Source organism: Lontra canadensis, unplaced genomic scaffold, assembly GCF_010015895.1.
Source record: "Lontra canadensis isolate GAN:19392208 unplaced genomic scaffold, GSC_riverotter_1.0 scaffold176, whole genome shotgun sequence".
NCBI lineage: Eukaryota > Metazoa > Chordata > Mammalia > Carnivora > Mustelidae > Lontra > Lontra canadensis.
Genome location: NW_022631170.1, coordinates 365,861 through 392,684, shown reverse-complemented (window position 1 = coordinate 392,684; position 26,824 = coordinate 365,861). Strand labels below are relative to the sequence as shown.

At 52.4% G+C, this 26,824-nt stretch overlaps 2 protein-coding genes across 6 annotated transcripts; one reads left to right on the top strand and one right to left on the bottom strand.

The window, feature by feature from the left end:
• Window positions 1-15,266: 15,266 nt before the first annotated feature.
• Window positions 15,267-19,545, bottom strand: YPEL4 (yippee like 4). Of its 2 annotated transcripts, none has more exons than XM_032846507.1 (5): window positions 19,262-19,545; window positions 16,549-16,882; window positions 16,358-16,401; window positions 15,887-15,995; window positions 15,267-15,664 (listed from the first exon to the last, which is right to left on the bottom strand). In XM_032846507.1, the coding sequence occupies exons 2-5, from the start codon at window positions 16,696-16,698 to the stop codon at window positions 15,575-15,577; spliced, it is 393 nt and encodes a 130-aa protein (XP_032702398.1). In that variant the 5' UTR covers window positions 16,699-16,882; window positions 19,262-19,545; the 3' UTR covers window positions 15,267-15,574. The 2 variants fall into 2 exon arrangements, with proteins under 2 accessions (XP_032702398.1, XP_032702399.1); XM_032846508.1 differs by having other exon boundaries at window positions 16,558-16,882; window positions 19,262-19,529.
• A 3,955-nt stretch (window positions 19,546-23,500) lies between these two features.
• CLP1 (cleavage factor polyribonucleotide kinase subunit 1) lies at window positions 23,501-26,638 on the top strand. Of its 4 annotated transcripts, XM_032846477.1 has the most exons (4): window positions 23,532-23,549; window positions 23,724-23,800; window positions 24,287-24,914; window positions 25,520-26,638. In XM_032846477.1, exons 3-4 carry the CDS (start codon window positions 24,309-24,311, stop codon window positions 26,189-26,191), a joined length of 1,278 nt encoding a protein of 425 aa, XP_032702368.1. In that variant the 5' UTR covers window positions 23,532-23,549; window positions 23,724-23,800; window positions 24,287-24,308; the 3' UTR covers window positions 26,192-26,638. The 4 variants fall into 4 exon arrangements, with proteins under 4 accessions (XP_032702367.1, XP_032702369.1, XP_032702368.1 ...); XM_032846476.1 differs by having other exon boundaries at window positions 23,501-23,800; XM_032846478.1 differs by lacking the exon at window positions 23,724-23,800 and having other exon boundaries at window positions 23,513-23,549.
• The last annotated feature ends 186 nt before the right edge of the window (window positions 26,639-26,824 follow it).

Below are 26,824 nucleotides of genomic sequence, written 5' to 3'. Positions count from 1 at the left end.
CAAGAACCACCCCCCCGACTAGAGACTCCATACCAAGACCCCAAGATCCTGACCTCAGCCGAAGGCAGATGCCAAACTGACTGGGCCACCCAGGCAACCCTAAATAAATAAAATCTTAAAACAAAACACATAACTGTACAAGGCAGAAGTTGCAGCTAAAAAGGCAGGTAGAGATAAGTTTGGAAGACCATGAATGCTGTACTAAAAGCTTTGTACTACATCCTATTTATTTATTTATTTGAGAGAGAGCACACGAGCCCAGGGTCGGGGTTAACGGGGGGGAGAAACAGAGGGAGAGGGAGAGAAAGTCTTAAGCAGACTCCATGCTGGGCTGGACTCAGGGGCTGGATCTCATGACCCTGAGATCAGGACCTGAGCCCAAACCAAGAGTTGGAAGCTTAACTGACTGGACCACCCAGGTGTTCCAGGACTACATACTTTTTAAGAAGGTCTAACCTAGGGGTGCCTGGCTGGCTCAGTAGTCTAAGCATCCAACTCTTTTTTTTTTAAATTTATTTATTTGATAGACAGAGATCACAAGTAGGCAGAGAGAGAGGAGGAACCAGGCTCCTGGCCAAGCAGGGAGCCCAATGCGGGGCTCGATCCCAGGACCAGGGCTCATGACCCGAGCTGAAGGCAGAGGCTTTAACCCACTGAGCCACCCAGGCACCCCAAGCATCCAACTCTTGATTCCAGCTCAGGTCATGATCTCAGGGTCCTGGAATCAAGCCCTGGGTGGGGTTCCCTGCTCAGCATGGAGTCTGCTTGAGATTCTCTCTCTTTCTCCCTCTGCCCCCCCACCCCCACTTGTACTCACTCACTCTCTCTCTCAAATAAATAAATAAAATCTTAAAAAAATTTAAAAATAGGTAAGTGGGGTCCAGAGGGTTCATTATCCCCTTGAGATGTACACCAAAACACAAAACGACAAAAAACACAGACTTTTCTGGAAAGAGTTACCCATAACTTCCATCACCTTCTTAAAAAGGGGTCCATGACCCAGTAAGGGTTAGGAAGCACCAGGGAGACATCACAATTTGGGGCAGATGAAGGATCTGAAGTTTGTGTTGCAGGTTCACCCTCTGATGGAGCTGGTTGGGGGGGTGGGGGTGGTTAGGGGAGAGTTTTCAGAGGCTGATACAAACCCCCAAGAGGGATATTCATCTGAGAGGGGAATGGAGAAAACAGGACTGTCTAAGAAGTAGCACGCACAGAATTTAGGGCAACTGGGTGAAAATGGCAAAGGAAAAGAGAGGTAAAGTTTAGAATTACAACGGGAACCCTCAGGAAGAAGATATAAAAGAAACGGTGACTGACTTTTTTTTTTTTTTTTTTTTTTTTTTTAGAGAGGGGGGGGGGGGGAGGGGGGGCGGGCAGACAGAGAGGCAGGCAGAAGCAGGCTCCCCGCCGAGCAAGGAGCCTGATGTGGGACTCAATCCCAGGACGCTGGGATCATGACCTGAGCCGAAGGCAGCCGCCCAACCAACTGAGCCACCCAGGCGTCCCCGGTGACTGACTTTTAAGTGACATAATTTCTTTTTAATTTACTTTATTTTTATTTTTTAAAAGATTTTATTTATTTATTTGTCAGAGAGAGAGAGAGAGAGAGAGAGCACAAGAAGGCAGAGTGGCAGGCAAAGGATACAGAGAGAGAAGCAGGCTCCCCATTGAGCAAGGAGCCTAATGCGGGACTCGATTCCAGGACACTGGGATCATGACCTGAGCCAAAGGTACCCGCTTAATGGACTGAGCCACCCAGGTGTCCTTACTTATTTTTATTTTTAAGGTATAGTTGACACACCGTCTGCACGATTTCTTTTAATCTGTCTTAGAGACAGAAGGAATATTTTCACAAATGCAGCCCAGGGTACCTTCCAAACCACAAGCTACTAGGCAGTTGGCCAGAATTTCGTTTTAGCCTATGGTGTGTTTTGATAGGAGAGCCAGATACACTAGTCTCATCCTCTACATCATGTGATTCACATCCAGAAATTCTGTAAGATCCTAATGGCTTGGCAAAAGCCCTAGAGTTCCCTGTTTACCTATAGGAACATGGTGCTTTAGTGGGTGACCTCTGAGCCTCCCCCACCTTTGTAAATACAGCCGAAGGTTCTCCTCTGGTTCTGTAGAGTCAAGCCATGGGCACAGGTCATTCCAATCTCTATAGCGATAAGGGAGGGTGAAGAAGACTCCAAGATTTTCAGCTGGAACCATTGTATTATGATTTTAATGGTGAAACAGAACGTAGGGAGAGAGGCAGGTCTGTGGGAAAGGTGAGGGTATGATAATCAAACTGGGCTCGGGCAAAATGAATCCAAAGTATCTTGGATGACACATTTCTTAAAAAAGACTTCTTTATTTATTTCAGGGGGAGAGGGCAGAGGCGCAGAGGGAGAGACAGAATCTCAAGCAGACTCCCCACTGAGTGCGGAGCCTAACTCGAGGCTCGATCCCATAACCCCAAGATCATGACCTCAGCTGAAATCGAGCTGGATGCTCAACAAACTGAGCTGCCCAGGCACCCCCAAGGTATCTCTGAGATATTTTATCATCTGGGAATCTTCTGATTATGGGTGACAGGATCCTGAAACCTATGTGAATAGAAGAGGGACTGTGTCGGCTGACCTAAATAAACACTCAAGAGGTCCTTCTGCAGGCGAGGCTGTCTCAGGTTCTCAAATGATGTCATCAGGCATCTGTCTCTCCCCATCTCTTGCCTTCTTTTTCTCTATTACGTTTTCTTTTTTTCTCAAGATTTTATTTATTTGTTTGACACAGAGAGAAAGAGATCACAAGTAGGCAGAGATTCAGGCAGAGTGAGAGGGGGAAATGGGCTCCCCGCCAAACAGAGAGCCCGAAGCAGGGCTTGATCCCAGGACCCTGAGATCATGACCTGAGCCAAAGGCAGAGGCTTAACCCACTGAGCCACTCAGGTGCCCCTATTATGTTTTCATTTTAGGCAGATTCTCCTCCACATTGTAACAGTTATGACTACCAGCAGTTTCAAGCTTCCCTGCTACCCGCATAACCCCGGCCATGCCACTGTCCCAAAGGTTCCAGCCAACATCTCTGGCCTGCTGCTGATGGACTCTGACTGGATACCCATCCTTGAATCAATTACTGTCATTTAACTGACTAAGTTGGCTGTGGTTGACAGTCTCTAAGCTCGCCCTTTGGTGATAGTACTTCCTAGTATTTGTACCTTTGTGTAATCCCTCCTCTGGAGTAACAGACGTCTAGCTAACAGTATATGGCAATGTTGAGAGGTTGTCACTTTTTTTTAAGTTCATTTTATTTATTTATTTTAAGTCATCACTACACCCAATCCAATGTGGGGCTTGAACTCACCCCCCCGAGATCAAGAGTTGCACGCTCCTCTGACTGCGCCAGCCAGGCTCCCTGAGGAGTTGTCACTCCTGTGACTAGCTGACAAAAGATTGTGATTTCCCTCTCGCTAACAGACTCTCTCTCTTGCTGGCGTCGAGGATGCCAGCTGCCATGTTGGACACAGAGACATTCCTAGGAACTTGAGGGTAGCCTCCAGCCAACAGCCACCGAAGAAATGAGCCCCTCAAGGAATGGAATCCTACCAACCACTGTGAAAGTGCGCTTGGAAGCAATTCTTCCACCCACGGAGCCTTCAGAAGAAACCAGCCATGGGGGACACTTCTACTGCAGCTTCATGAGACATCATGACCAGAGGACCCAACTAAGCTGTGCTCAGATTCTTGACCCACAGAAACTGCGAGAAAGTAAATGAGTGTTGTCCTAAGCTATTACATTTGGGGCTAAATGGTTACACAGCGACAGACAGTAACACCTGGGTTGTGTGATTGCCCCTGGAGGGGTAGATGAGGTCAGCCTCAGGTGGATCATGGGGATGGAAAGTAGAGAATAGGTGTTTCCACAAAGGAAAGCTAAGATGTAGTTACCAGAAGGGGAATGAAGTCTGCGTAGGCAAAAGCATGGATGTCTACCTCTTGCAAATGTTTGGGCATGTAGAGAAGCAGCTAGAAACATACCTGGACATGGAGATTTGACAGTGATTCATGCATTGGTGATTGCTGAAATTGTAAGAATGGATGTAGTTGCCCCCAAAGAGAGAAGAGTCAAGGGCAGATCTCGGGAACTGCAACCGTGAAGGGGCAGATGCAAGGAGAGCAAAGGTGATTACGTGAGAAGAGAGGGGGTGCCTGGGTGGTTCAGTCATTGGGTGTCTGCCTTCAGCTCAGGTCATGATCCCAGGGTCCTGGGATGGAGCCCACATCAGGATCCCTGCTCAGCGGGAAGCCTGCTTCTCCCTCCCCCACTCCCCTGCTTGTGTTACTCCTCTCGCTGTGTCTCTCTCTGTCAAATAAATAAATTAAAGCTTTAAAAAAAGTGAGGTGAGAGGTAGAGGAAGACATGTTTGACTCTGGACATTGTCACTTTGGTCAGTGAGACATGCATCTGAGGAGGCACTGAAGTTGACTTCTGTTAGAAATCTGGGCCTTGGGGCACCTGGGTGGCTCAGTGGGTTAGGGCCTCTGCCTTCAGCTCAGGTCATGATCTCAGGGTCCTGGGATCAAGCCCCACATCGGGCTCTCTGCTCAGCGGGGAGCCTGCTTCCCCCTCTCTCTCTGCCTGCTTCTCTGACTACTTGTGATCTCTGTCTCTGTCAAATAAATAATAAAATCTTTTAAAAAAAAAAAAATCTGGGCCTTGGGGCACCTGGGTGGCTCAGTGGGTTAAGCCTCTGCCTTCATCTCAAGTCATGGTCTCAGGGTCGAGCCCCACATCGGTCTCTCTGCTCATCAGGGAGCCTGCTTCCCCCTCTCTCTCTGCCTGCCTCTCTGCCTACTTGTGATCTCTCTCTCTGTCAGATAAATTAAAAAAAAAAAAAAGAAAGAAAAAAAAGAAATCTTGGCCTTCAGTTCAGAGGTTGTACATTGGGAAGCCATCCACATAGATGGCTTAGCCATAGTGACTACTGAGGCGCCTAGTGGGGCTCAGCTGGTTAAGCGGCGGACTCTTGATTCTGGCTTAGGTCATGATCTTAGGGTGGTGAGATCCAGCCTCACATGCAGCTCTGAGCTGGGCATGGAGCCTGCTTGAGATTCTCTCTTGCCCTCTGGCTCTGCTTCCCCACCCCCAGCTTGTGCTCTCTCTCTGACTACTGAAATCAGGCATGTGTATGATTTTGTTGAGTGACAGAGTATGGAGGGAGAAGAGGGCTGGACAAATCCTTGCAGACTGTGTGTATGTAGGGAGCAGGGGAAGTAGGGACCATGGGAAGGGACAGGAGATGGGATAGTTGGAGAAGTAGGAGGCAACCCAAGAGAGACCAGTCTTCCACAAGCCACGAGCATTTCTGACATAGTCCGGAGAGTCAAAAGCTTGAGAGAGATTGTGTGTGATGGGGATTGAGAGAAGCATAGGATTAGTAAGGAGGAGGTCAAAAGCCGACTGGCACAGTGAGGAGTTTCCAGGAGGGTGTGGGAGACCTGCTCACCTGTGTACGCTAAGGACAAAAGTCTGGGCTATGTCCCTGCACTACCCCCCTTCTTGGCTGCCTTTCTTGAGTTCCATTATGGCTTGTTGAGACACCAGGGTCCAAAACGGCCTGCGAATGAGGTGTTGGCAAACTTTTGTTACACAGAGTTGGTTATTCTAGATTTTGCTGGCCATGTGGTCTCTGTCACAACCACTCAGCTCTGCTGCTATAATGTGAAAGCCTCCAGAGACTGTCTGTAACCAAATGGGCACCGCCAGGTTCTGATGAACCTTATTCACAAACAGGCAGAGGGCAGGATTTGGCCCGTGGGCTGGAGTTTGCCGATCCTCGCCCTAGGCTCACAGAAAGGGATTGGAGGTACAACACATGGGACAACTGATGAAGCAAGAATAGGGTTAAGACCTCAGGGAAATGGGTTTGCCTCATAAAGAAAGTTCTTACATTTATTTGGGCACCTGTTATGGTCTGACTTCCTCTTTGTGTGTCTGCCTGGTACCCCTCAACGGGAAGCACCTGTGGCCAGGAATGTGTCCTAGCAATGATTCCAGAGTCTTCCACACAGGAAGCACTCAGACACATAAGTAGTAGAGAGAAGCAGGATGGTAAAAAGGCAGAGGCCCCTTATCCTGGAAGGAGGGGAAACTGAAGAGGTTCCCACAGAAAGGCCTGTATCAGTCCAGTGAATTAGGAGCCACTTCCCAAACATTTCAAATTCAGTCCTTCCAAGAGGTGGAGAATTGGGGCAGATGGTCTCCCCGTCTCACAATTGCAGAATTCCATGTGGTACGCCCTGGATAGGTCTCTGGGGGTTAGGAAGGAAAACAAAGGGGCACACCTAGAATGGTCCCAGACTTGCTGCGGGGACAGTGGGGAAGGGAGGCCACTACAAAGCCATGGGATATTCTGGAACTCCCAGAGGAGGAGGGAAGAATGTGGAAGTGCAGTGGGGTGGCTAGGAGCCAAAGAGCTCCTGGATCCTTTTTTTTTTTTTTTTAACACTCTTATAACAAGTTGGACCATGTCTGGCTGTTCCTGGCTTCCTTTTCAACTCTTTCCTGAGGACGGATGGGCCAAGCAGGGATTTGGAAGGTGGTAAGTGAGGCTTTCTCCATGCCGTCCATTCCTGGGCAGAGGAAATCCAAAGACTGAAGACTGAGCCGAGAGGGACAGAGGACAGTTTCTCCCCTGATGGGGACCTGGTGTCCACTCTGTCCTAGCAAGAACGCTTGTAGAACATAAATAAGGGGCCTGCAGACCACAGTGGGAGCAGCGAGAGCTGAGGGTGGGGTAGTTGGAGGAAGAGATGGGAGGCGTCTCTTGGTGGGGAAAAGAAGAAGAGCACCTTCAAGAAAAACAGTATCTTTGGAGCTGAGTAGAGGCCAAAGGCAAGTGTCTAAGCCCTCCGTGATCCGTCCCAGCACGCCTTTCCATCCTTGCTGTTCCCCTTCATCCATCCTAGGTTCTCACTAAATTTCCCACCCACCCCGAACACTCCTCCTTTCTCTCATCTTCTTGTCTCTACATCTTTTCTGTTCTTTGATGCTACTTCCTCCAGGGAGCCTTCTGAGATTCCGTTCTCCATGGGAGGCCGTCCCTCTTCCTCTGAACTCCTTCTCTGTCTGTTACCCAAGGAAGCCATTTAGCAATTTTCACCTGGAAGTAAAGGAGTATCGAAGACAGAAGCCATTCTCCAGGCAACCGTGTCTTCTGTTTGCCTGTGGCACGTTACCCAGGCAGAAGCAGAGGCCCTCTGCCATGGGAAGTGGATAAAGACAAAGCAGATTAATCGCTCTCTACTATCTCCCTGCCCCGGTTCGTCCTCTGCTGGGTTAGGGCTTGGAGTGCCAATCTGAGCCTGTGGACACCCTGCACCCCTCCTCCACCAGAAGCCCCAGCCCTTCTTTCATTCTGCTTCCTGGTCAGCCCAAGGATGACTTTCTCTCACTTTCCTGACCCACAGCTTTTTCTCCTCATGGTAGACGATGGCACCATGGAGTCACTCAGTCACACTGGTTGAGGGAGCGGGATCTGGTGGCTACCTAGGTTCTTGTAAACCCAGCATACCCAGGAGCCAGTCTGGCCTTCCCATGGAGCTGGCTATCCCTTGATATCAGCCATACATTTGTCCTGGGTCAGAGTACATTTAATGAGTGAACTTAATGATGTATGTGGGTGGGGTGGGGGTATGGAGGGTGTGTGTGGAGGGGCCCTGCAGAAGCCCAAAGGCATGTACTAAATGTATGGATGTGTGTTAGTTTGTAAGCAAAATAACCTGCGGCTTGCCCTTGGGCCAGGGACATCTACAACCATCACCCCATCCCCATCTTGGTTTCTATCCCTGAAAAAACAAGACAGTGGGGCCAACCTGCAAATTCCCCGCTAGCCCCAACCTTCCCTGTTATGGTGGGTACACACACCATATCTCATCTCCCTTGTCAGGAAGAGATTAACATAAGGAAAGGATTCCTGAGAGAGGTGACTGGGATTTGAACCTCGGTTCCTGGACATTGATGGCCTTGGTGATCCATGATTTGAATCTAGAGGATTTTGTACCTGAGGATGAAGAGAAAGAATCCCCCTGCCAAACCACCCCCCACCCAACAAGAATCATGGAATGTTACTTACCAGCAGGACCAGGATTCTAGGCCTATGCTGTCCAATATGATAGCCAGTGGGCTACAATGTGGCTATTTACAAGTAATTACAGGGGTGCCTGGCTGGCTGAGTCAGCAGAGTAGGCCACTCTAGGTCTCAGGGTTGGTTGTAAGTTCCAACCCCACATTGGGTGTGGATATTACTTTAAAAAAATCTTAAAATAAAAGTAATTACAATTAAATGAAGTTAAACAGCTAGTTTCTCGGTCACCTTGGCCACATTTCAAGAGCTCATAGCCACGTGTGGCTAGTGGATACCATATCAGGTGATACAGATATAGAACATTTCCATCTTCACACAGAAACTCCTACAGGACCATGCTCTGCCAGACCAATTTATTGCAAATGAGGAAACTGAGACCCAGCGAGCAAACAGGACATCCGCAAGCTTGTTATGGGTACATGTGGGCCTAGAACAAAGGTTCCCCACTGCCAGGTCTGATCCGCACCCTACTCCCTGCTGCCTCCTTCCTCTATGCCTCTCTGGGCTCCCCCAACTCAGAGCCCCTAGTGGGCCTAGCACGTGGGCCAGGCCGGGCTGGTCCCAGGGGATGTTTGTGACTGAGCAGAGCTCCAGATGCTGCGCATTCCTGGTAGGGTCAGACCTTGCCCCGCGGCACTCAGGGAATTAGCTTTTCCGAAGAGCCTCAGATCTTTCCCGGGCTGCCATCTCTTCCTGCCCAGCCCAGGGGGCTGCCCAGTTAGGGAGGGCTCAGGAGCTCTCAGCTCTCCCGGGCGAGGCGGAAAGCTGAACGGATTCCCTGTTGGAGAGGTACTTCTGCTCCAGGAGGGGCTGCAGGGGGACAGGAAATCGCACCCCTACATCGAACAAGGTCTCCAAGTCCAGCACAAGGGGCATCTGGGAACAGGGTTTCTGCCACCCCAGCTTCGGGGCCGCATTTGGCGGGAACCAGACCTGCCTCCACCTGCAACCCCGTGGGTGGGGGAGGGGGGTGATGGAAAGAGCGGGCAGAGGGGCGTCCAGGGGCGGGGGCAGGGGGTGAGAGGCCAGGGGAGGGGGCGCCCGGGAGCGCCCTGACCCCGCCGGCTGTTGGGAGGCGGAGGGGATGGGGGTTGGGGGAGAAGAGGGGAGCCTGGCAGCCAATGGGAGGGAGGATCTCGTTTCAAAAGGGTTAACCCACAGCCAATGGGAGCCTGGGGGAGCGGATCCTGCTCACTCCATTCAAGAATCCCAAGTATTCAAGATGGACGGCAGGGAGTGTGGAAGGAGAAAGGGGGCGAGGGGCAAGAGCGAGCCGGGCAGAGGCGAGGGCGCCGCGGCCGGCCGGCCTCGGGACTCGGGCCGGGCGGCGGGCGGCGGGGCGGGCGCGGGGGCGCGGGGGCCCGGAGTCCGAGCCGGGGGAAGGGCAGGCGGGCTGCGGGAGGGCGTGCGAGACGCGGAGCGAGGCCGGGGAGGGAAGCCGAGAGGGAGGGAAGGGCAGAGAAAGAGCCCGGGAAGAAGGAGGTGGCAGGCAGAGGAACGTAACGAAGAGCAATGTGTAGGTATCGGGAGCTCCCAGAAGGGTAACGCCGGCGGTTCTCGGTTTTATTCTCTCTCGGGCGGGGAGGGGCTGGTCTGGGCTTTCTCTCGTCTTCTCGTCCCCCCTTTACGCTCCCCGACTCGTGGGCATCTCTTTGGGGTCTCCTTTCGAAACCACGGCGGACTGGGGAGCACTGGGCATGTCTCGCCGGGGTGGCTTCCCTGTCATTTTCCAGCGGGGGGTGTGGTGGGGAAGGGGCGGGGGGCCCGGCTGGGCAGGGCTGAGGCTGGGCCATCTGTCCGTGCTCGAGCGTGTGTGGGAGGGTGTGGGGGTGCGGGGCACGGGGGCCCTGGCGGGGGTGTGCGGGGAGGGGAACGCAGGGGTTGAGGGGCTGGAGCCGGGCAGGGAGTTCTGCATCCTGAGAAGTTGTGGGGTGAGCCAAGGGGCTGTGAGTGGGTGGGAGGCCCGCTGCTGAGCTCAGAGTGTGCGGTATTAAGGGGTGCAGGGTTGTGGGGGAGCTGTGTGCTCACACTCCAGAGCTCGCTGTTTGGGTAAGTGTGGAGTAAGGGCTGAGCTGTGTGGCAAGTATGGCTGGGAGTTTGTGTGCGCGCGTGTGTGGTCCAGCCTGGAGGTGTGTGTGTTGTGGGGGGGGCACAGTTGGGTGTTGAGGGAGAGAGCCCCTCACCCTCCACTTCCCCCCTGCCCCTCTCATCCCATTCACAGAACATGGCTTTCACGACCCTCCTGGTCTCCTCCGCCTGTCGCCATGGCTGCGGGGAGGGGGTGGGAGGAGACAGTTGGGGCCAGCCCCTGCCCCTGCTGCTCCAGCTAACCCTCCACCTGCCCTTTCTCTCCCTTCCACAGGCTGGGCCCCATCCCCTGCTGCTCTGGGGGGGCAGGGGCCGGAAGATGGTGGCCAATGAGGAGGGGGAGTGGAGAGAACTTGAGCCGGGGCCTCCCCTCCCCCATTTCCTCCTCGGTCTCTACACCCGCCTCTGGAAGGAGCTGGGGGATGGCTCCTGGGCCCAAGGTGGGGGAGGGGCCCTGCTGGCTGGTGAATCGCAGGGCCCGCTCTGGAAGGAGGTGGGTGTGAGAGCTGAGGGGATCTGGGCCCTAGCCCCCTCTCCCTGCTCTGCCCAAGAAAAGATCTGGCCACTCCTTGGTGAATAACCTTCCACCAGCCTCCCTGAAGCAGACTGGGCAGTCCTGCCTTTACTCCTCTCTGCTCCCTGTTGGCCTGATCCAGTTCCCAGCTGGGGCTGGTTTGCCTAACACAAAGTCCTGGTGACTGACCCTAGCGGGGCCTTGGTTTCCGTCATTGCAACTGTGCAAACTGTGGGACAGGGCCCCGTGTCTGCACATCACAGGAGCAAAGGCTCCTGCTTCCTGGGGGGGTGGGAGGAAGCTGGAGGGGAAGCCCTGAGGAAGAGCTCCTAACTGGAAGCCTGCCCTCTGGGCCTCCTGCTGGCTGTGGAGTGGGGAGGAGAGCATCTCCCAGAGGAGGCTCCATCCCATGGAGGCCTTCATTGATTGGTGTGCCTGAGGAATCACCCCCACCCCCAGCCTCTGCCCCTTTGGGGAGCGCACTGTTTACCAGGTCAGAACTGGAGTTAGGCTTCTGAGACCAGCACTTTAGCCAGGAATGGGCCACGCTGGAGCTCTGAACCTTTGGTTTTGGGTTTTGATCAGTCTCAGGATTGTTTATCCAATGTTGAAGCCCGCTTGAATAGGATAGGATGGCGAAGTTGTGAGTGAGCTTGAAGACTCTAAGCGGAGTCCCTGGGTAAAATCAGGAACAGCTCACATTTTGATCTCACTGCCAATGAAAGCCCATCCCTAATGCTCACTACGAGAGAGGGAACCACCCTCACGATTTTGTTCTGTGTTGAATGCATATGGTGGATTTGAAGACCATGGATGGGGCTTCCCCCTGCGGCTTCCACCCTTAGACCTGAAAGCTTCATGGTGTTGCTGGGACCTCTGACTCTGCTCTTCCACACTCTGGTCCTGGAGGTACATCTGAACTGGTTCCCTTGAGGCCCAGAACTCCTTTATCTACTAAGGAGGGAGAGCTTTCGAGTAGGGGAGAATAGATGGTGCTGTGGTCCTGGTCAGCAAGCTCCTCCAGAAGAGAAGCTGACCGAGATCACGTCCAGGGCAACACAGTTTCACATGAATGGCCCCCAGACTTTTGTGGTTGCTATCAGTCCCTTCCACCTGAGGGCCAAGCTTAAGGTCTCCACTTTAGCTCCCTCCATGGACCCTGTCTCCCCCCCCCCCCCCGCCCAAAACCTTAAGAAAAAGGCAGTCTCGATGGGAAGGATGTGAGGAAGGAGGCCAAAGGAGGAAGGGGACACAAAATAGAGGGTTAGCACTGAGTTGGGAGGAAAGGGGTCTCAAAAATGAGAAGGGGCCGAGGGAGGCCAAGAGAGCTGAGTGGGCCGGGGCCTGGGAGAAGGGACGAGGGGGCAGGGCCGGCATGCGTCTGCTGCGGGCCGGAGCTCTTTTCACATTGTGCTACTGTCTGCACCTACCACTAGCAGTGCAATGTTAAAAGGGCATTGGCCGCGTAGTGCTACCCAGCGCCGGCTGCCTCCTCAGCATCAAGACCTCCTCTCCCCTCTGGGCACCAATCAGCTATCTTCCTGGTAAGAGTTTGGGAAGCCTCTTAGTAGCCATGCTAACAGCTCACATGAACGGAAGCACTTCGATGTCCTAGACACTTCATCCTCGATGATGAAGCCAATGAACTTCTTGGCAAGTAACACCCCCATTTTACAGATGAAAGCACTGAGATCCAGACAGGCTTAAGCACGGTGTCCATGGTTACACAGCTTTTTAGACTGCAGAGCCTGGATGTAACCCTGTCCTAAGGCTGCCAGCTCAACCATTTTTTGGTAGACTTATCTGGAGAGATTTGAGTCGGTTCTGTCCCCTGGGAGGCTGCCTGAGCTGAGGGCTGGAAAGTTTTGATGCCACCTGCTGGTTGTATGAGGGTATCTTCCAAAACCTCAAACCTTTAAGGACAAAAGTGGTGGCTTGTCTCAGAAGGAAGAGTTCCCAGGCTCAAGCTGGGATTGGAGGGTGGGTGGAGAAAGTTGGGAGGATCGCTCATAGGACCAGAGTAGACCTCCATGACAAAAAGTGGATACACAGCAAAGAAAAAGGGCTAACCTGGAAGGACTGCTCACCAGGGACAAGGACCTGTGTGCCCCCTGGCATTCCACACCTGCAGCTTTTAGGGCATGAAAGGGAGACCTGCAGTTCCGAGCATGACCCCATGGGAACTACAGGGCAATTAACGATACTTCTCCGGGGTACACCTGTCTGGGCATTCCAGGTTTAGACAGCAGTGCCCATGGCCTGACCTTGAAGAGTAAGTAGCACCCCTGGAGCCAAGGCCACAGAATGATTCTTTCCAGAGAGATTACAAAGAACTTGAGGGCAGTGAGTACTCCACTTACTTCTCTGTTTCCCACAGTGTCTAGTTAGCTTAATGTACATTTGTGAAAGTAAACAGAAAGGGGGCTGATTTGGGGAACTTTAAGAAGGTTGCTAATTTGTGCCTGATTTTCAGGGTTAGCACTTGGGGCTTGAGAAGAGAAGACTTCCTGGACTTTGATGCGGGAAGTGGGACTGCGAGGGTTTCTGGATCCCTTCCTGCAGGCAGCCCTCTGAGGCCTCCCAGAGGGAGGTGCTGGACATCATCCTTTCGTGGCTTGCATTTGTCTTGCATCTTCTACTTCCCTCCTACCTTTTTGCCCAGACAGCCTCTCCTTCCTTCCTTCCTTCCTTCCTTCCTTCCTTCCTTCCTTTCTTTCTTTCTTTCTTCCATGTATTAACGTTTCTGTTTGAGCCTCTTCTCTGGGCACAAAACAGCCATTTGATGATGTCATGCCACTCTTGTTAGAAAAACAAGAATTTTTCAGTGTTTTCCCAATGCCCTTGGGATGAAATGTAGATCCCTAAATGGTCTGTCTTTCCTGTGTCCTCTTTCTCACCCACTGGCATTTCCACTCCAGCGCTGGGAAACTTCTATTCCCTCCTCAAATTAAGCTAAGCCGCTTGACACACAAAGTTCTCTGTGTCTGAAACAGTCCCCCTCCCCACTTCCCCCTATGCCCACCCGAGGGCTCCTCCTCCACGTGCCATCAGTCATCACCTCTGTCTTTGACTCCTCAAATCTAGGCTAAGCCTCTCCTAGGAGCTCCAGAAAATGCTGCCCAGAGCCCTTGTCCCCTGTTCCTAGAATTGGCTCGATATTGTTTGTCTTCCCTAGCAGGAAGGACTGAAAGTCCCCCGAAGTCAGGCCACAGCTGCCTTGTTCTCCACTGCCCCCTCAGTGCTGAACACAATGCCTGGCAGGTCACGGGTGCTCTACAAAGATCGGCGATATCAGTGAACGAATCTGGATACAAGCTAGCTTTAAAAAAAAAAAAAAAAGTATTTTTATGATGTGTACAGTCCTCCCCGCAGTTGTCAATGACCCAGCAAATAACAATGGGAATTTCATATCACTGCCAGAAATTGCGCGTGGGTCACACGGTGGCCCTGATGCTGCGGTTTTTGAGCCATTTCGTTCCACTTGGTCTCTGCTGTGCTGGGGCAACACCTTGCGTTCATCGATTTTCCTTTCAGCTGTAAGTGTGGCCACGAATTGATCCAGACATTTCAAAACCAGGCTGAAAAGCAATAGGACTCAAGGACACCCTTGTTCAGGGAAGAGACCCTTCCAGGTGCCCAGTCCCGGATCCAGGCAAAAACAGGATTCATTGTCAAGGGCTCTGGAAGAGGAGCTGATTTGGACGCTCCCGCTGGAACACAGCTTGCAAAAGCTCCCTCTTCACTAAGCAGACCTCACCTGAAGACCCAACCCCTGGTTAAAGCTCAAGTGGGGTCTTGATACAGACAAAGCAGTTGCTGCCCTCTAGTGGTGAGAAGGGACAGGCCCCTGGGGGGCGGGGGGGGGGGGGGGGGGGGGTGACAGAATAGTATATGGTAGGTACACGGGAAGGACAGTCAAGAGGACAGAGTCCCTCACAGTTGCTTTTCCCCTTTTTATTAAAAATAGACCCAAACACTTTATATATCATACAAAAATTTCGTTCGCTGGTGGCAGCCACGAGGAAGCCTGACCCCGTGGCACTGATGTCCCACCTCCCCTCCAAGGGACTGGGTCCCAGAGAGCAGTGACTGGGCCTCAGAGAACGCCCAGAAAGCCTGCTCATGCTGGAAACAGCCAGCTGGGGTGGGGGTTGTTACAGGAGCAGCTTTCCCCACCCCACCCACTGGCGAAGATACTCGAAAGTGCCTCTTTAGTGCCAAGATGAACTAAAAAGTGGAGTGAAATGGAAACCCCTGTGATTCTTTTATTTCCCAGGGCTTGGGATCTGGGATTTTTTTTTTCTCCCCTTACACCCCCGAATCCTTTCTCCTACAAATGGGGGCGGGAAACTTCACCCTCAGAGACTGGTGTCTCTCGGTGTCTGAGGCCAAAATTTCACTCCAATTCAAGCCCCTTCTCATCTGCTGTCCTGTGGCCTGGGACCTACCAGCCCCATGCCTAAGGCTTGTCCTCCGTTCACTCAAACATGAGATTAGGGCAAAAATGGGTCCTTCCATGGTCTTCTGCCTGACCTATGCCCTGCCATCACCTCCGTTTTCAGGACCTTAGGGCTAGAAGGACCCACAACTATCCTCTTTCCCCAGCTCTCTCTCCCTGACTGCTGCCCACTCCTGAGCCTTGAACACCCCTGGGGTACCCCAGACCACCCTTCCAAAGGGGCCTGGGGGTGATGAGGTGGAGGGGGGGAGGGGTGGTGGGAGCCGGCTTCCCCCCCAGGGGTGGGGCAGTACTCATGCTGGTATGGACTGCTTGGCAGGGCCAGGGGACAGGTGTGGGGAGGGTGGGCATGCGGAGGAAGGGCACAGCCTGCCTGAGCCCCTCAGTCCCAGCCGTTGTCTTTCACCATGTGTGACATTTCAATGATGTACTTCCCCTCCTTGTACTTCTGGCTTGTCTCAAAAGCCTGCTCCTGGTGGAGGGGAAGCAGTGAATGTAGGACAAAACAAACCCCCTCCAGGTCCTCCTCCTACCAGGGCTCCTACCCCTGCCCCCCCAAAGCCCCTGCGCAGTCTGGCCCAGCAACGAGCTCCCTGCTTCTTTGGACCATGCAAAAGCCTGCAGTGGTCCCTAGGGCTCAGGGGGCCATGACGAGCGTCCATGTGAGAGGGTGGCCCCCTCTCTAGGTACTTACATACTTCCAGCCCAGGGTGGTTTTGCAGCTCTCGCAGAAAATGTCAGCTACCGAGTGGAGCCCCGTGAGCAGGAGGCGCTGTTCAGCGGGTCCGCAACCCACGTTGACCCTGTCTCAGGAAACACGAAGGACCCGGCACCAGTGGAGTCATTCTGTCAGTTAGGCCCCCAAATAGCCCAAAGGAACTTCCGCCTGGAGAGCACTTAGCCCACCCCATGGGAAGCCCTGGCCGGCCACACTCCACCCCTGAATGCCTAGGGCCTGGGCCTCTCCTCTCCAGGGCAGCGGTTCCAGTTCTGCCCAGACTCTCCACGAGAGAACCAAGGACTGAGTTTCTGGACCCCTTGGCAAAAGGAGAGGCAAGAGCCAAAGGTGCAAGGCCACCTGCTGATGGCTCACCCCCTTTCTCCGCAATGGAAAGTTGCTCGGACTCACGAACACACATACACACAAAGAGAGAGGTAGACTCACACGGAGTTAAACAGGTAGGCTCGGCCGTGGCTCCCTTGGAAAGACTGTGGAGACATAGGACAGATAGTGACTGCTGGGTTGCCCTTGGCCCCACTGCCTGAGCCCCCCCCAGGGGCGAGGGAGAGGGCGGACAGCCTTTGTTGCCTCTCCCCTCGGTGAGTCCTGGTGGGAGAGACGTGGCGGAGCCCCACCTGGCGTACCTTGGAGATAAGCTCATCGTGTTTGGCCAGGTGTGCGCGGCAGTGGACGCAGCTATACGTGCGGTGGCAACGGGGCAGGTAGCTGCGAAACGTCTTGGCAGGGAGGCAGGCAGGGCCCGGGCCAGGGTCGCAGCTGGGCATGACAGGCTGGAGGACAATGCCCTGGCGGGCCGGAGGGGCTGGTGCCGTGCAGCCCCCGCACAGACGGTCGCAGGTGAAGCAGCGGAGCAGGTTGGCTAGAGCCGTGTTTCAGGGCAGGAGAAATGTGGGGGGGCTGCCCGGCCAGGGCCCCCCCAGACGTGAACCAGATAGAAATGGAAGTCACCTGGGAAGAGGAAAGAGCGCATCAGGAGAGCCCTGACCTCCAGAAGAGCCCCTCCCCAGGAGGAATGGGGAAGATGGGCTCCGCTCCGCCCTGCCCTGACTTCCCCCCCCCACCAGGGACCCTCAGTGTGCCAGTCGCGCCATCGCCCAGTCCCCTGGATTCCCGGCTGCACTGGCAGCTGTTCCAGGCCTCTGATGCCACAGCCGGAGAGGTGGTGTCTCTCCCTCCTGGGGCAGGAGGAGCCTTCGCCGTTTTCCACTGAGAGCAGCCTGCTGGTACCAACGCTGCCATGGGAGCATCGTCATTGGCAAGTGTCCTCTCTCCTGGGTTTCAGCCCTTTTGTGAGGGTCTGCACCCCACGTGTGCTGCTAGGCTCGGGTTCAGAGCCTTTGACAAGTTGGGGAAGCCTGGCGGTTTTTCTCTTCTGCGGCCTCCATTTGCAATGCAATCAGTCCTTCATACATTCTGTGTAGGGGAGAAGCCGGCCCAAAAGGCAGGCAGGCAGGCACACACACCCTGCTTAGCTCTGTCCTGGGGCTGGGGTCCTGCACTCTGGGAATTAGAACTTCATGGATGTCTCCTTTGGTACCAAAGACCTCAGACGTGGCCGCTTGCCAGCCCTGCACTTTGGTCCACTCGTTCCTGCTCAGAAACAGCGATTTGGCTCTTTTCTCAGCCTCTGAGCCCCTCTGGTCTCTACTGCTCTTTGCTCACTGTTGCCTTAGCCTCAGTTAAAGACTTGGACATCCAGCCCTAGGAGAGAAAAATATCTTTCCTTCAGGCAAATCTAACAGCTGGAAGCAATGGGTAATGGGGATCACGGCAGGGATGGCTGCCCTCCTGGGCTGTGTGGTGTGGTGTTGGATCGACGTCCACTGCAGAAGTGGGGGGGACTCCTAGTTTCAAAACCTAGGTGTGGGGGTACAATGAGGAGAACGTTTCCACCTTCTCCCTGGAGTAGGGACAAACAGCAGTGACTCTGTGGGTGACATTAGATAAAATTGCTGGGTTTGGATTAGGAATGTTGAGGGAGAGGTCAGTATCCGCCCAGACTCCAACCCCAAAGTGGCAGAGGGTGCTAGAGGCAGCGGATAAGAAGGGAGGGGCCCCCTGTTGGCTCTGATAAACGGGTGAGGTTCTGCCTTCTCCTCCATGGGGCCTTGAGGCCTGCCGTGGGTGACTTAGCTCAAGTCCGGTTCCGAGGTGCCAGCTGGGTACTCTGGCAACACAAGGCCACTAAGCAGAGCAGAAGTGGCATGACTGCGAGTAGCCTGGGCAAGCAGGCTCTCATCCTGTGCCCTGTGGTGGCCACTGGCGCCCCAGCCGTTCCAGTGTTTCCTGGGGCCACCAGGCCAGTCTCCCCACAGAACCCCCACCCCGGACAGAGCTCATCATCAGTTTGAGGTCCTCTACCTTTGGCTGGGCCCCAGAAAGACACCTTGAGCTGAGTTCAGGGTGACATTGGGCTCTGGCCGCAGAAGAGGGGCCCTCCTCACCAGCGTCCACTGTTCAGCGCCCACTTCCCGGGTCTGCCTTCAACTTTGCCTGTGAGCTCCCCTCTGCTGCGCTCCACCTAGTGCACCTGCCAGGGGCCAAGCCAGGGGGCCAGGCTGGGTCCTTGCTCTCTATCTCCTCCCCGGGCCTCCGACACACCTCCCTCCCTCTCTCTCCCCGGCTTCCCCATCAGGCCAAGGAGAGGCTGCACAGAAGGCCAGAGACTCACTCACAGGAGGGGGAGCTGGGGTCATTGCTTCCCTGGCTCAGATCACAGGAAGAATCAAGTTGGGCAAATGACGGAAAAAACAAAGGCAAGCTGAGTGCAGGGGAGAGGATATTCCCCCAAGTGAGATGGGGCTGGACCGTGGGAGGTGGGGGAGAGGGAGCGCTGGGGGAAGGGGGGTGCTGAGCAACCAGCGCTGACAGCAGAGGCGCCCAGGCGGAGACTTGAGGAACCAGGTGCGAATCCTGTGCCTGGTTGGGGGTGGGGGACACGACACCTGCTCACAATGGATTTTCTCATCTGCTCCGAGGTTTCACCGCCCCCCCCCTCCCGGGCTGGCGTTCTCGGCATGGTATGGTCCAAATAATTAGCAGCGCAGCCAGCCTCCGGGCGGGCTTTGGGGGTCTGCACCAGCAGCAAAACAATAAACAGTGAGGCCTGATGCAGCAGCCAAAGTTGCCGGAAAATAAGTGCGGGAACCGTCAGAGCCCTGAGAGGGATGGAGGAGCTGAGAAGGGAGCGGAGGCAGCGGGGAGGGGGAAGGGAGGACAAAGGGTGGATGAATAATGCTTTTGCAATGGGGAGAAAGCAACACGCAGCAGGAGGAGGAAATTTGCGAAAGGGAAAAAAATTCATTTGGAGAAGGGCTGCCCCCTCACCTTGAGGTCTGCTCCAGAGATCTCCGTCTATCTCTCTCTCTTTCTCTCTCTCTCTCTCAATCTCTCTGCTCACTCTTCTCTCTTCTCTCTCCGCTCCTTCAATTGGGAAGGGGATGGGGGCGGGGGAAGGTAGTTAGGGGCTGGAGACTGGGGCTGCCAAGCTGGCCAGCTGCTGGGGGGGCCAGAGGTTGTCTCTCGTCTGTACCTCGGTCTGTGGGTGAATGTAGCTGTGTGTTGTGGAACTGCATCATAACACTGTGAGTCATCCATCCCCCCACCCCCTCACCTCCCACGTCAGAGCAGGGCTGGGAGACACAGGAGGCGGGTTGGGAGGAAAGGAGGGGGCAGGCGTCGAGGGATGGGTCTAGGGGAGGGAGCAGGGGGGTGGGAGCAGACGGATAGGACGGGAGGAGGGATGCTAGAGGAGAGGCTGGTTGCTGAGGAGGAAGGCAGTGTGGCCAAGGAGACAGAAGGAACCTGGGGGAAGGACAGGGCTGGGCAAGGATGGAGTACGGGTGGCAGGCTGGAGGGAAGGAGGTGGCCAGGCAGTGACAGTGAGAGATGGATGCAGAGAACTAGGCGTGTGCACACGTTCAAGAGGATATATTTCCCATCTCAGCCCGGACACCAGCCCTGACACAGGGAGAAGACATACTGATGGTTACATTGTGCTCCCCAAGCTTGAACTGGGCACTTCCAAGCCTCGTAGCCTCAGCTTAATGCCCCTCAAGGAGTCATAGACAGAATATGACCTCTCACAAGCAGGAACCTCTCCTCAGCTACCTCCAAGTTACTTGTGCTTCGGGAAGAGAGACACCCACATTACGTAAGATTCTCTACTGGGCTGTAAACTTTCTGAGAAAGGTCCTCTGGGAAACTCCTCTCTGCATCCCAAGACTGCAATGTCTAGTGCAGAGCCTTGCCAGAGAAGATGATCACAAAACAGCAGTCGAGCCGCATCTTCAGACAAGGTCCAGGGGTCTGGCTTTGGTCTCAAAGGGACCTGAGTTTGAGTACCATCTTGGCCAGTACACTCACCAGGAATCCCTGGACAAGTTTCTGATCTTTGTGCCGCCAGTTTTCCACTCCTCCTAAGATTTACCTCATGGAGATGTGAAGTAAAGTGAGGTAGCATGTAAATACCGAAAAAGTGACTGGCATACGATCCACACTTAGTAAACTGTAGTTATTTCCAAACACTGTTTTCAGCTTCATACCCGGAACCCCAGAGAGGATTTACTATTAAATTCTGACATCTCAAGAGACACATACCAACTTTATACCTTATGAAGAACTTACACTTTTCAGGGCTATTTTTCTAGCAGCTTCCAATTACATTTCATTTGACTCAGATTCTGTTTCTCATGGAGTGCTGTCCTGTGCGTATCTCTGAAGTGTGTGGATATGGAACATATCCTCTAAGATAAAAGCCCCAATTTCTAACAGAGGCTACCATCTAGAAAATGAAGTGTGACAGAGATAGGTACTCAGAAAGGACAGCTCATGGGTCCTTTGTCTTTTCACATGTAAGGCAAGGGAGGAGTAGGGAAATGTGGGTAATGGGAGGCATTGCTAGCTGGGTATGAAAAAGTACCAGGAGGGACACCTGGATGGCCCAGTCGCTTAAGCCTCTTCCTTTTGCTCAGGTCAAGATCCCAGGATCTCTTTGCTAAGCAGGAAGACTTCTTCTCCCTCTCCCACTGCCTGCCACTCTTCCTGCTTGTGCTCTCTCTCTCTCTCTCAAATAAATAAAATTTAAAAAAAAAAGTAATTCTATTTAATCTGGGAAGATTCTGGGGTTTAAGATAAATTCTGAAAACACAGTGCAAGTGTCTTGAGTGATATTACCAGAAGTCTGGAACTGGAACTGAGAGGGATAACTGGGTAAAGAAAGAATTGTTTCTGTCTGGGCAGCAGATGAAAGAGGAAAGGTAAGTGGGGGGAGGAATTTGAGGAACCATTCTTGAGGAAAACATCGGGAAGTGGGGGAAAGGTAGGTGAGTAGTTCTTAGGGCAAGGACTGAAAGTTTGGAGGAAAAAAAAGGGGATACCAATTAACTCAGGAAGAAAATGATCAAGGGTTTAACTGGAGAGGATAATGAAAAAGACATATGAGGACAGTATTCTTTGGGGGTGGGAGTGGAGATGGCAGGAACGCTTGGTGAAAGATGACAAGGAAGATGAGAGAGTGTAGGCAAGCATGCATGCTGTAAATGTTGTGTCCTCACTCTGTTTAAGAAGTGAATTGGAAGGGGCCTGGCTGGCTCAGTAGGTGGAACTTGTGACTCTTGATCTGGGTGGGGGAAGGGAGTTGTGAGTCAGAGCCCCACAATGGGGGGCAGAGATTACTTAAAAAAAGGGGGGGGGGAGTGAAATGGAGATAATCTAAAGGCAAGAAGAGTTTATTTTCCCTAAGTTCAGCTTGAGATGGATATATAAATAAGCCAAATAAAGATGACCTTCAGATAATTGGAAGAAATTGCCTCAAGGGACAGAGTGTGGAGGTGAAGAAACAGATCTGGGAAATAGACTGCAGGGAAAGAGGAGAGGCTGAGCTTATTCCGGGAGAGAATTTGCAAATAGAAACCTGGAACTGAGTTTTTGAAGAGTGGTGAAAAGTTATGGGATACCTGAAAGTTCGCTGGAGAACTAATGCATGTGTGGTGAATGAATGAATTCAAGCAAACCATTAAGGAATAAGCCTTGGGAAGTGAGGATGGCACTCGGACAGAATGAGTGCTAAAGCAAGGTGGGTGTGAAAGACGCAACCCAGAAAATAATCGTCCTGGGCTTCTTGATCCAGAGTAACCATGGGAGTTGGACTGAAGGAAGTTACTCATCCGTAAACTGGGGGGTGTTAATTATGGTATGTGCTTCATAGGACTCCTGTGAGGATTAAATGAATTTACACCTGTAAAACTCAGAGAATCGTACCTGGCATCTAACACTATGTAAGTGTTTGCTACTATAATAACTAGACTCAGAATCCCAAATCTTGGGCTTGAGTCCTAACTTGGGCAAGTCCCTTCACCTACCTTAGTCTCCTTCCTCATCTGAAATTGGAGATGATAAAACTGACCTTATAGGTTGGCTGTGAAAGAAGATACTGGAAAAGGCTTTGAAAATTTTAAACTATTGTACAAATGGACGGTATTATTAGAGCTCCCCCTCCTCAGCCTATAATAAAAACTTAAAAGCTAACATCAGATGCCCTGTTACACTGTGCTTAGTACTTTACAGTATCATCCCATTCAATCTTTAAAACAACTTTAAGAGGTTGGGTACTGTTATTATCCTTGTTTACAGACCAGAAACTGGGTCTCAGAGCATTTATGCCTGATTTGCCCAAAGTCACACAGCAAGAAAGTGGCAAAGCAGAGCACAAGATTCCAAAGCCCAAGCTCCTGAAGATTATAGATGTGGCCCAAACTGTCGCCTGTGGAATAAATGATTGGCTTTGTAGAACTGTCAGGAATTCAGGGAGGGAAAACGAGTCACCAACATAAATTCCCTCTCAAGAGGAGAGACGTTGTTGGGTAATGACTGGAAGAAATTCTTGGATATTTATTCTTTTATTAAAAGAAAAAAAAAATTAATGCCCTCTAGGTGCCAAGCGCTGTGTCAGAGAGGGGAGGACAGCCCAGGTTTGCCTCTGACAGGCTGTTTTCCTCCACTTTTCCTTACTCCCAGATTTCCCCCCACCTCCTGGCTTGTGGTCCAGGCAAGCGGATGGTCGTGGGACCCAGATGGCGAGCCTAACCAGCCCCTTCCCTCCCGCCCCCCAAACCCTCCTCCTCCCCTCCACACCCTCCTCCTCCCCCGCCTTCCCGCTACCCACCAAGGGCCTCTCCACCGCCCTTCTCTTTCCCCCGCGGCAGGTGAGCGGGAACACTGGTGCTAGAGTCCGCACATAGCCGCGCCTCGGCAACCATTGGCTCCTTGGCGGGTCCCCGCCTCGTGCGGGGCGTAACCGCCTCTCCTCCTACCCACTGCTGGCCAACTTCGCTAACAATGACGGCCGCCGCCCCGCCCACCTTTGGCGTCACGAGCAAAACAATCCCCTAACTACAACTCCCAGAAGGCCGAGCGGCTGCGCGAGCACAGCAGCCTGAGGCCATTCGGGCAAAACTACACATCCCAAGAGGCATCGCGCGACCTCGGCTTCTCCATTGCGCAAGTGCGGAACCCCCTCTGTTTCCGGCGTTCGTCTGGGCGAGCGTGGAGTGCTGTTGGGTTTAGGTGTCTTCGGGTCTCTTCCATTTACGGGTTTGGGTTTGTGGCTGCACAGGTGAGATAACAGGCTCGGGAATGCAACCGTCGCCCCCTTAGGGCCAGGACGGATTTCGGCGTCTGGGGGTCCCGGGACAGATACTGGACTTAGAGCTGCGATTCGCGATCGGAGATCATTCTTCACTATTTCTCGGCGTTTTCTAGACCACGAAGTAATTTTTTCCTTCAGCAGTGCCCGGAACAACACTTTGTGAGAGGAAGCCTAAGTGCCTCCACTTGACAGCCGAGGAAGAGGTCCAGAGAGATAAGGTGATTTGTCTAACGACGGTACTTGGCAGTTGCTGAGCGGGGCGTTACTGCTCTAAGTCCAAACCCAGTATTTTCTGCTTTGCATCCAGATCGCAGACGCCCTTTCTTGTTAAGAGAGTTGGGGAGTGGACTTCTGTTGCCCTCTCAAGTGGAGTATCCCAATAGAGTGACGAAAGGAGCTATGGAGGTGATATAATCAAGTCTTAGGTCAATGTGTAGAAATAATTTTATGTCTGAATCATTTATTCACTCGGTGAATTTACGAGGTGCCTTCGGGTTGTCAAGCCCTATTCTAAATACTGGAGATACAGCAGCAAACCAGACTGCCCAACCCTTAGATTCCAGCGGGGGTAGTCAGACAATAAACAAATACATAGTGAGACACGTAGGGAGAAAAACAAAGCAAGGTAAGGGAAACTATCCATGGGAGGATCTTGAACAGCGTCGTAACTTCCGTTTAGATCTGATAATTAATTTGTGTTCTAGGTACAGCAGCTACACAGAAAAGATGGGAGAGGAGGCCAACGATGACAAGAAGCCAACAACTAAATTTGAACTAGAGCGTGAAACAGAACTTCGCTTTGAGGTGGAGGCATCTCAGTCAGTTCAGTTGGAGCTGCTGGCCGGCATGGCAGAAATCTTTGGCACAGAGCTGACCCGAAACAAGAAATTCACCTTTGATGCTGGTGCCAAGGTGGCTGTTTTCACTTGGCATGGCTGTTCTTTACAGCTGAGTGGCCGCACCGAGGTGGCTTACGTCTCCAAGGACACACCTATGTTGCTTTATCTCAACACTCACACAGCTTTGGAGCAGATGAGGAGGCAGGCGGAGAAGGAAGAAGAGCGAGGCCCCCGGGTGATGGTAGTGGGCCCCACTGATGTGGGCAAGTCCACAGTGTGTCGTCTACTGCTCAACTACGCAGTGCGTTTGGGCCGCCGTCCCACTTATGTGGAGCTGGATGTGGGCCAGGGCTCCGTTTCCATCCCTGGTACCATGGGGGCCCTCTACATTGAGCGGCCAGCAGATGTTGAAGAGGGATTCTCTATCCAAGCCCCTCTGGTATATCATTTTGGCTCCACCACTCCTGGCACCAACATCAAGCTTTATAATAAGGTCAGAGCCAAGGTGGGATGGAGGGAAGGGCTGCTATTAGGGTAGAAAGTTGTGCAAAAGTGTGCTAATTGAAATCGTCTGTGACCATTTCGTTGCTCCCTCTCAGCTGGTATGATGGCCACATGATTTCGGAAAAGACAGCTTCAAATAGAAGTCAACCTCAGATTGTTAAACGTTTCTGTGGCTCTGTTCTTTTTTATTTATTTATTTATTTATTTATTTATTTGAGAGAGAGAGAGAGAGAGAGCGCGCGCATGAGAAGGGGGAGGGTCAGAGGGAGAAGCAGACTCCCTGCCTAGCAGGGAGTCCGATGGGGAACTCGATCCCAGGACTCCAGGATCATGACCTGAGCCGAAGGCAGTCGCTTAACCAACCGAGCCACCCAGGCATCCCTGTGGCCCTGTTCTTGAGTAATTTACTAAATTTCTACTTAGGACATGAAACAGTAGAAGAAGCAACATAAAAATGAAATCCATGTTACAGGTTAAAACCACAGTCATTAAGAATGTCATTTTTTTCTTGTACCTAATAGCCACTTATTCTATGTAGCTATGAGTTTGTTTGTTTTGTGGTTTTTTTCCTCACCTTGATGCTCTCTTCTGCAGATTACATCTCGGTTAGCGGACGTGTTCAATCAAAGGTGTGAAGTGAACCGAAGGGCCTCTGTGAGTGGCTGTGTCATTAACACCTGTGGCTGGGTCAAGGGCTCTGGGTACCAGGCCTTGGTGCACGCAGCTTCAGCCTTTGAGGTCGATGTGGTAGTGGTTCTGGATCAAGAACGACTGTACAATGAACTAAAACGGGACCTGCCTCACTTTGTCCGCACTGTGCTGCTCCCTAAATCGGGGGGTGTGGTTGAACGTTCCAAAGACTTCCGGCGGGAATGTAGGGATGAGCGTATCCGTGAGTATTTCTATGGATTCCGGGGCTGTTTCTATCCCCATGCCTTCAATGTCAAATTTTCAGATGTGAAAATCTACAAAGTTGGGGCACCCACCATTCCAGACTCCTGTTTGCCTTTGGGCATGTCTCAGGAGGACAATCAGCTCAAGCTAGTACCTGTCACACCTGGCCGAGATATGGTGCACCACCTCCTGAGTGTTAGCACTGCTGAGGGCACAGAGGAGAACCTTTCCGAGACCAGTGTGGCTGGCTTCATCGTGGTGACCAGTGTGGACCTGGAACATCAGGTGTTTACTGTTCTCTCTCCAGCCCCTCGACCACTGCCCAAGAACTTCCTTCTCATCATGGATATCCGGTTCATGGATCTTAAGTAGAGATTGGCAGGAAGCCTTGCTGCCTGGACATTAAAGATCTTCTGGCCATCACCAAAGGCAGATAGGCTGAGGTATGAGACTCTGTTGAGGCCACGCAGAGGAGTAAATAGTGAACTAGTAGAAAGCATATTGCTACCTCTTAAAACAGGTGGTGGAAACCCAGCTCTTCTAATCTTGAACCAAAAGGACAACCATGAGAATATAATTGGTTTTTTTGGATCACCGAAGGTGCCACTTTGAATTCTCTGAGGTCCTGGAGAATCCCATTTCTTCCACAGTGCTACTTGGTGGACTGATTTTTAGGAGGGATTTTTTTTTTTTTTAAAACATTACTGCTTTATATTCTGTTATATAGCATTTACTGTCTCATCCAGGATGAAAGGATGAATCAGAAGGCCTCTTTGTAATAAAGCTTAAATGTGGAAAATTTTAATAAATATTTTTGCCATATCAGAGAAGGTGGTATAATTTTTTTAAATGTTGTTTTTTCTCCCTAAGCAAGATGGAAATATTCTTGGAAGGAGTTATTGCTAAATCCTTAGAGGAGAGGAAAGCCAAGAGCCCACCTGTGAGCCAAGCAGGTGAATTTTTATAATGGCTTTCCTTTGCCTTCCTCGTAGGTAAACATACTAA

Excerpts from the sequence above, each read along its gene's own strand:
- YPEL4 (XM_032846507.1), bottom strand. The coding sequence starts at position 16,698 with ATGCCCAGCTGCGACCCTGGCCCGGGCCCTGCCTGCCTCCCTGCCAAG. Across the intron at positions 16,402-16,548 it reads TTATCTCCAAGGTACGCCAG|TCTTTCCAAGGGAGCCACGG; the intron begins GTGGGGCTCCGC and ends ATGTCTCCACAG. Across the intron at positions 15,665-15,886 it reads CCACCCTGGGCTGGAAGTAT|GAGCAGGCTTTTGAGACAAG; the intron begins GTAAGTACCTAG and ends CCCCTCCACCAG.
- CLP1 (XM_032846476.1), top strand. The coding sequence starts at position 24,309 with ATGGGAGAGGAGGCCAACGATGACAAGAAGCCAACAACTAAATTTGAA. Across the intron at positions 24,915-25,519 it reads ACATCAAGCTTTATAATAAG|ATTACATCTCGGTTAGCGGA; the intron begins GTCAGAGCCAAG and ends TCTCTTCTGCAG.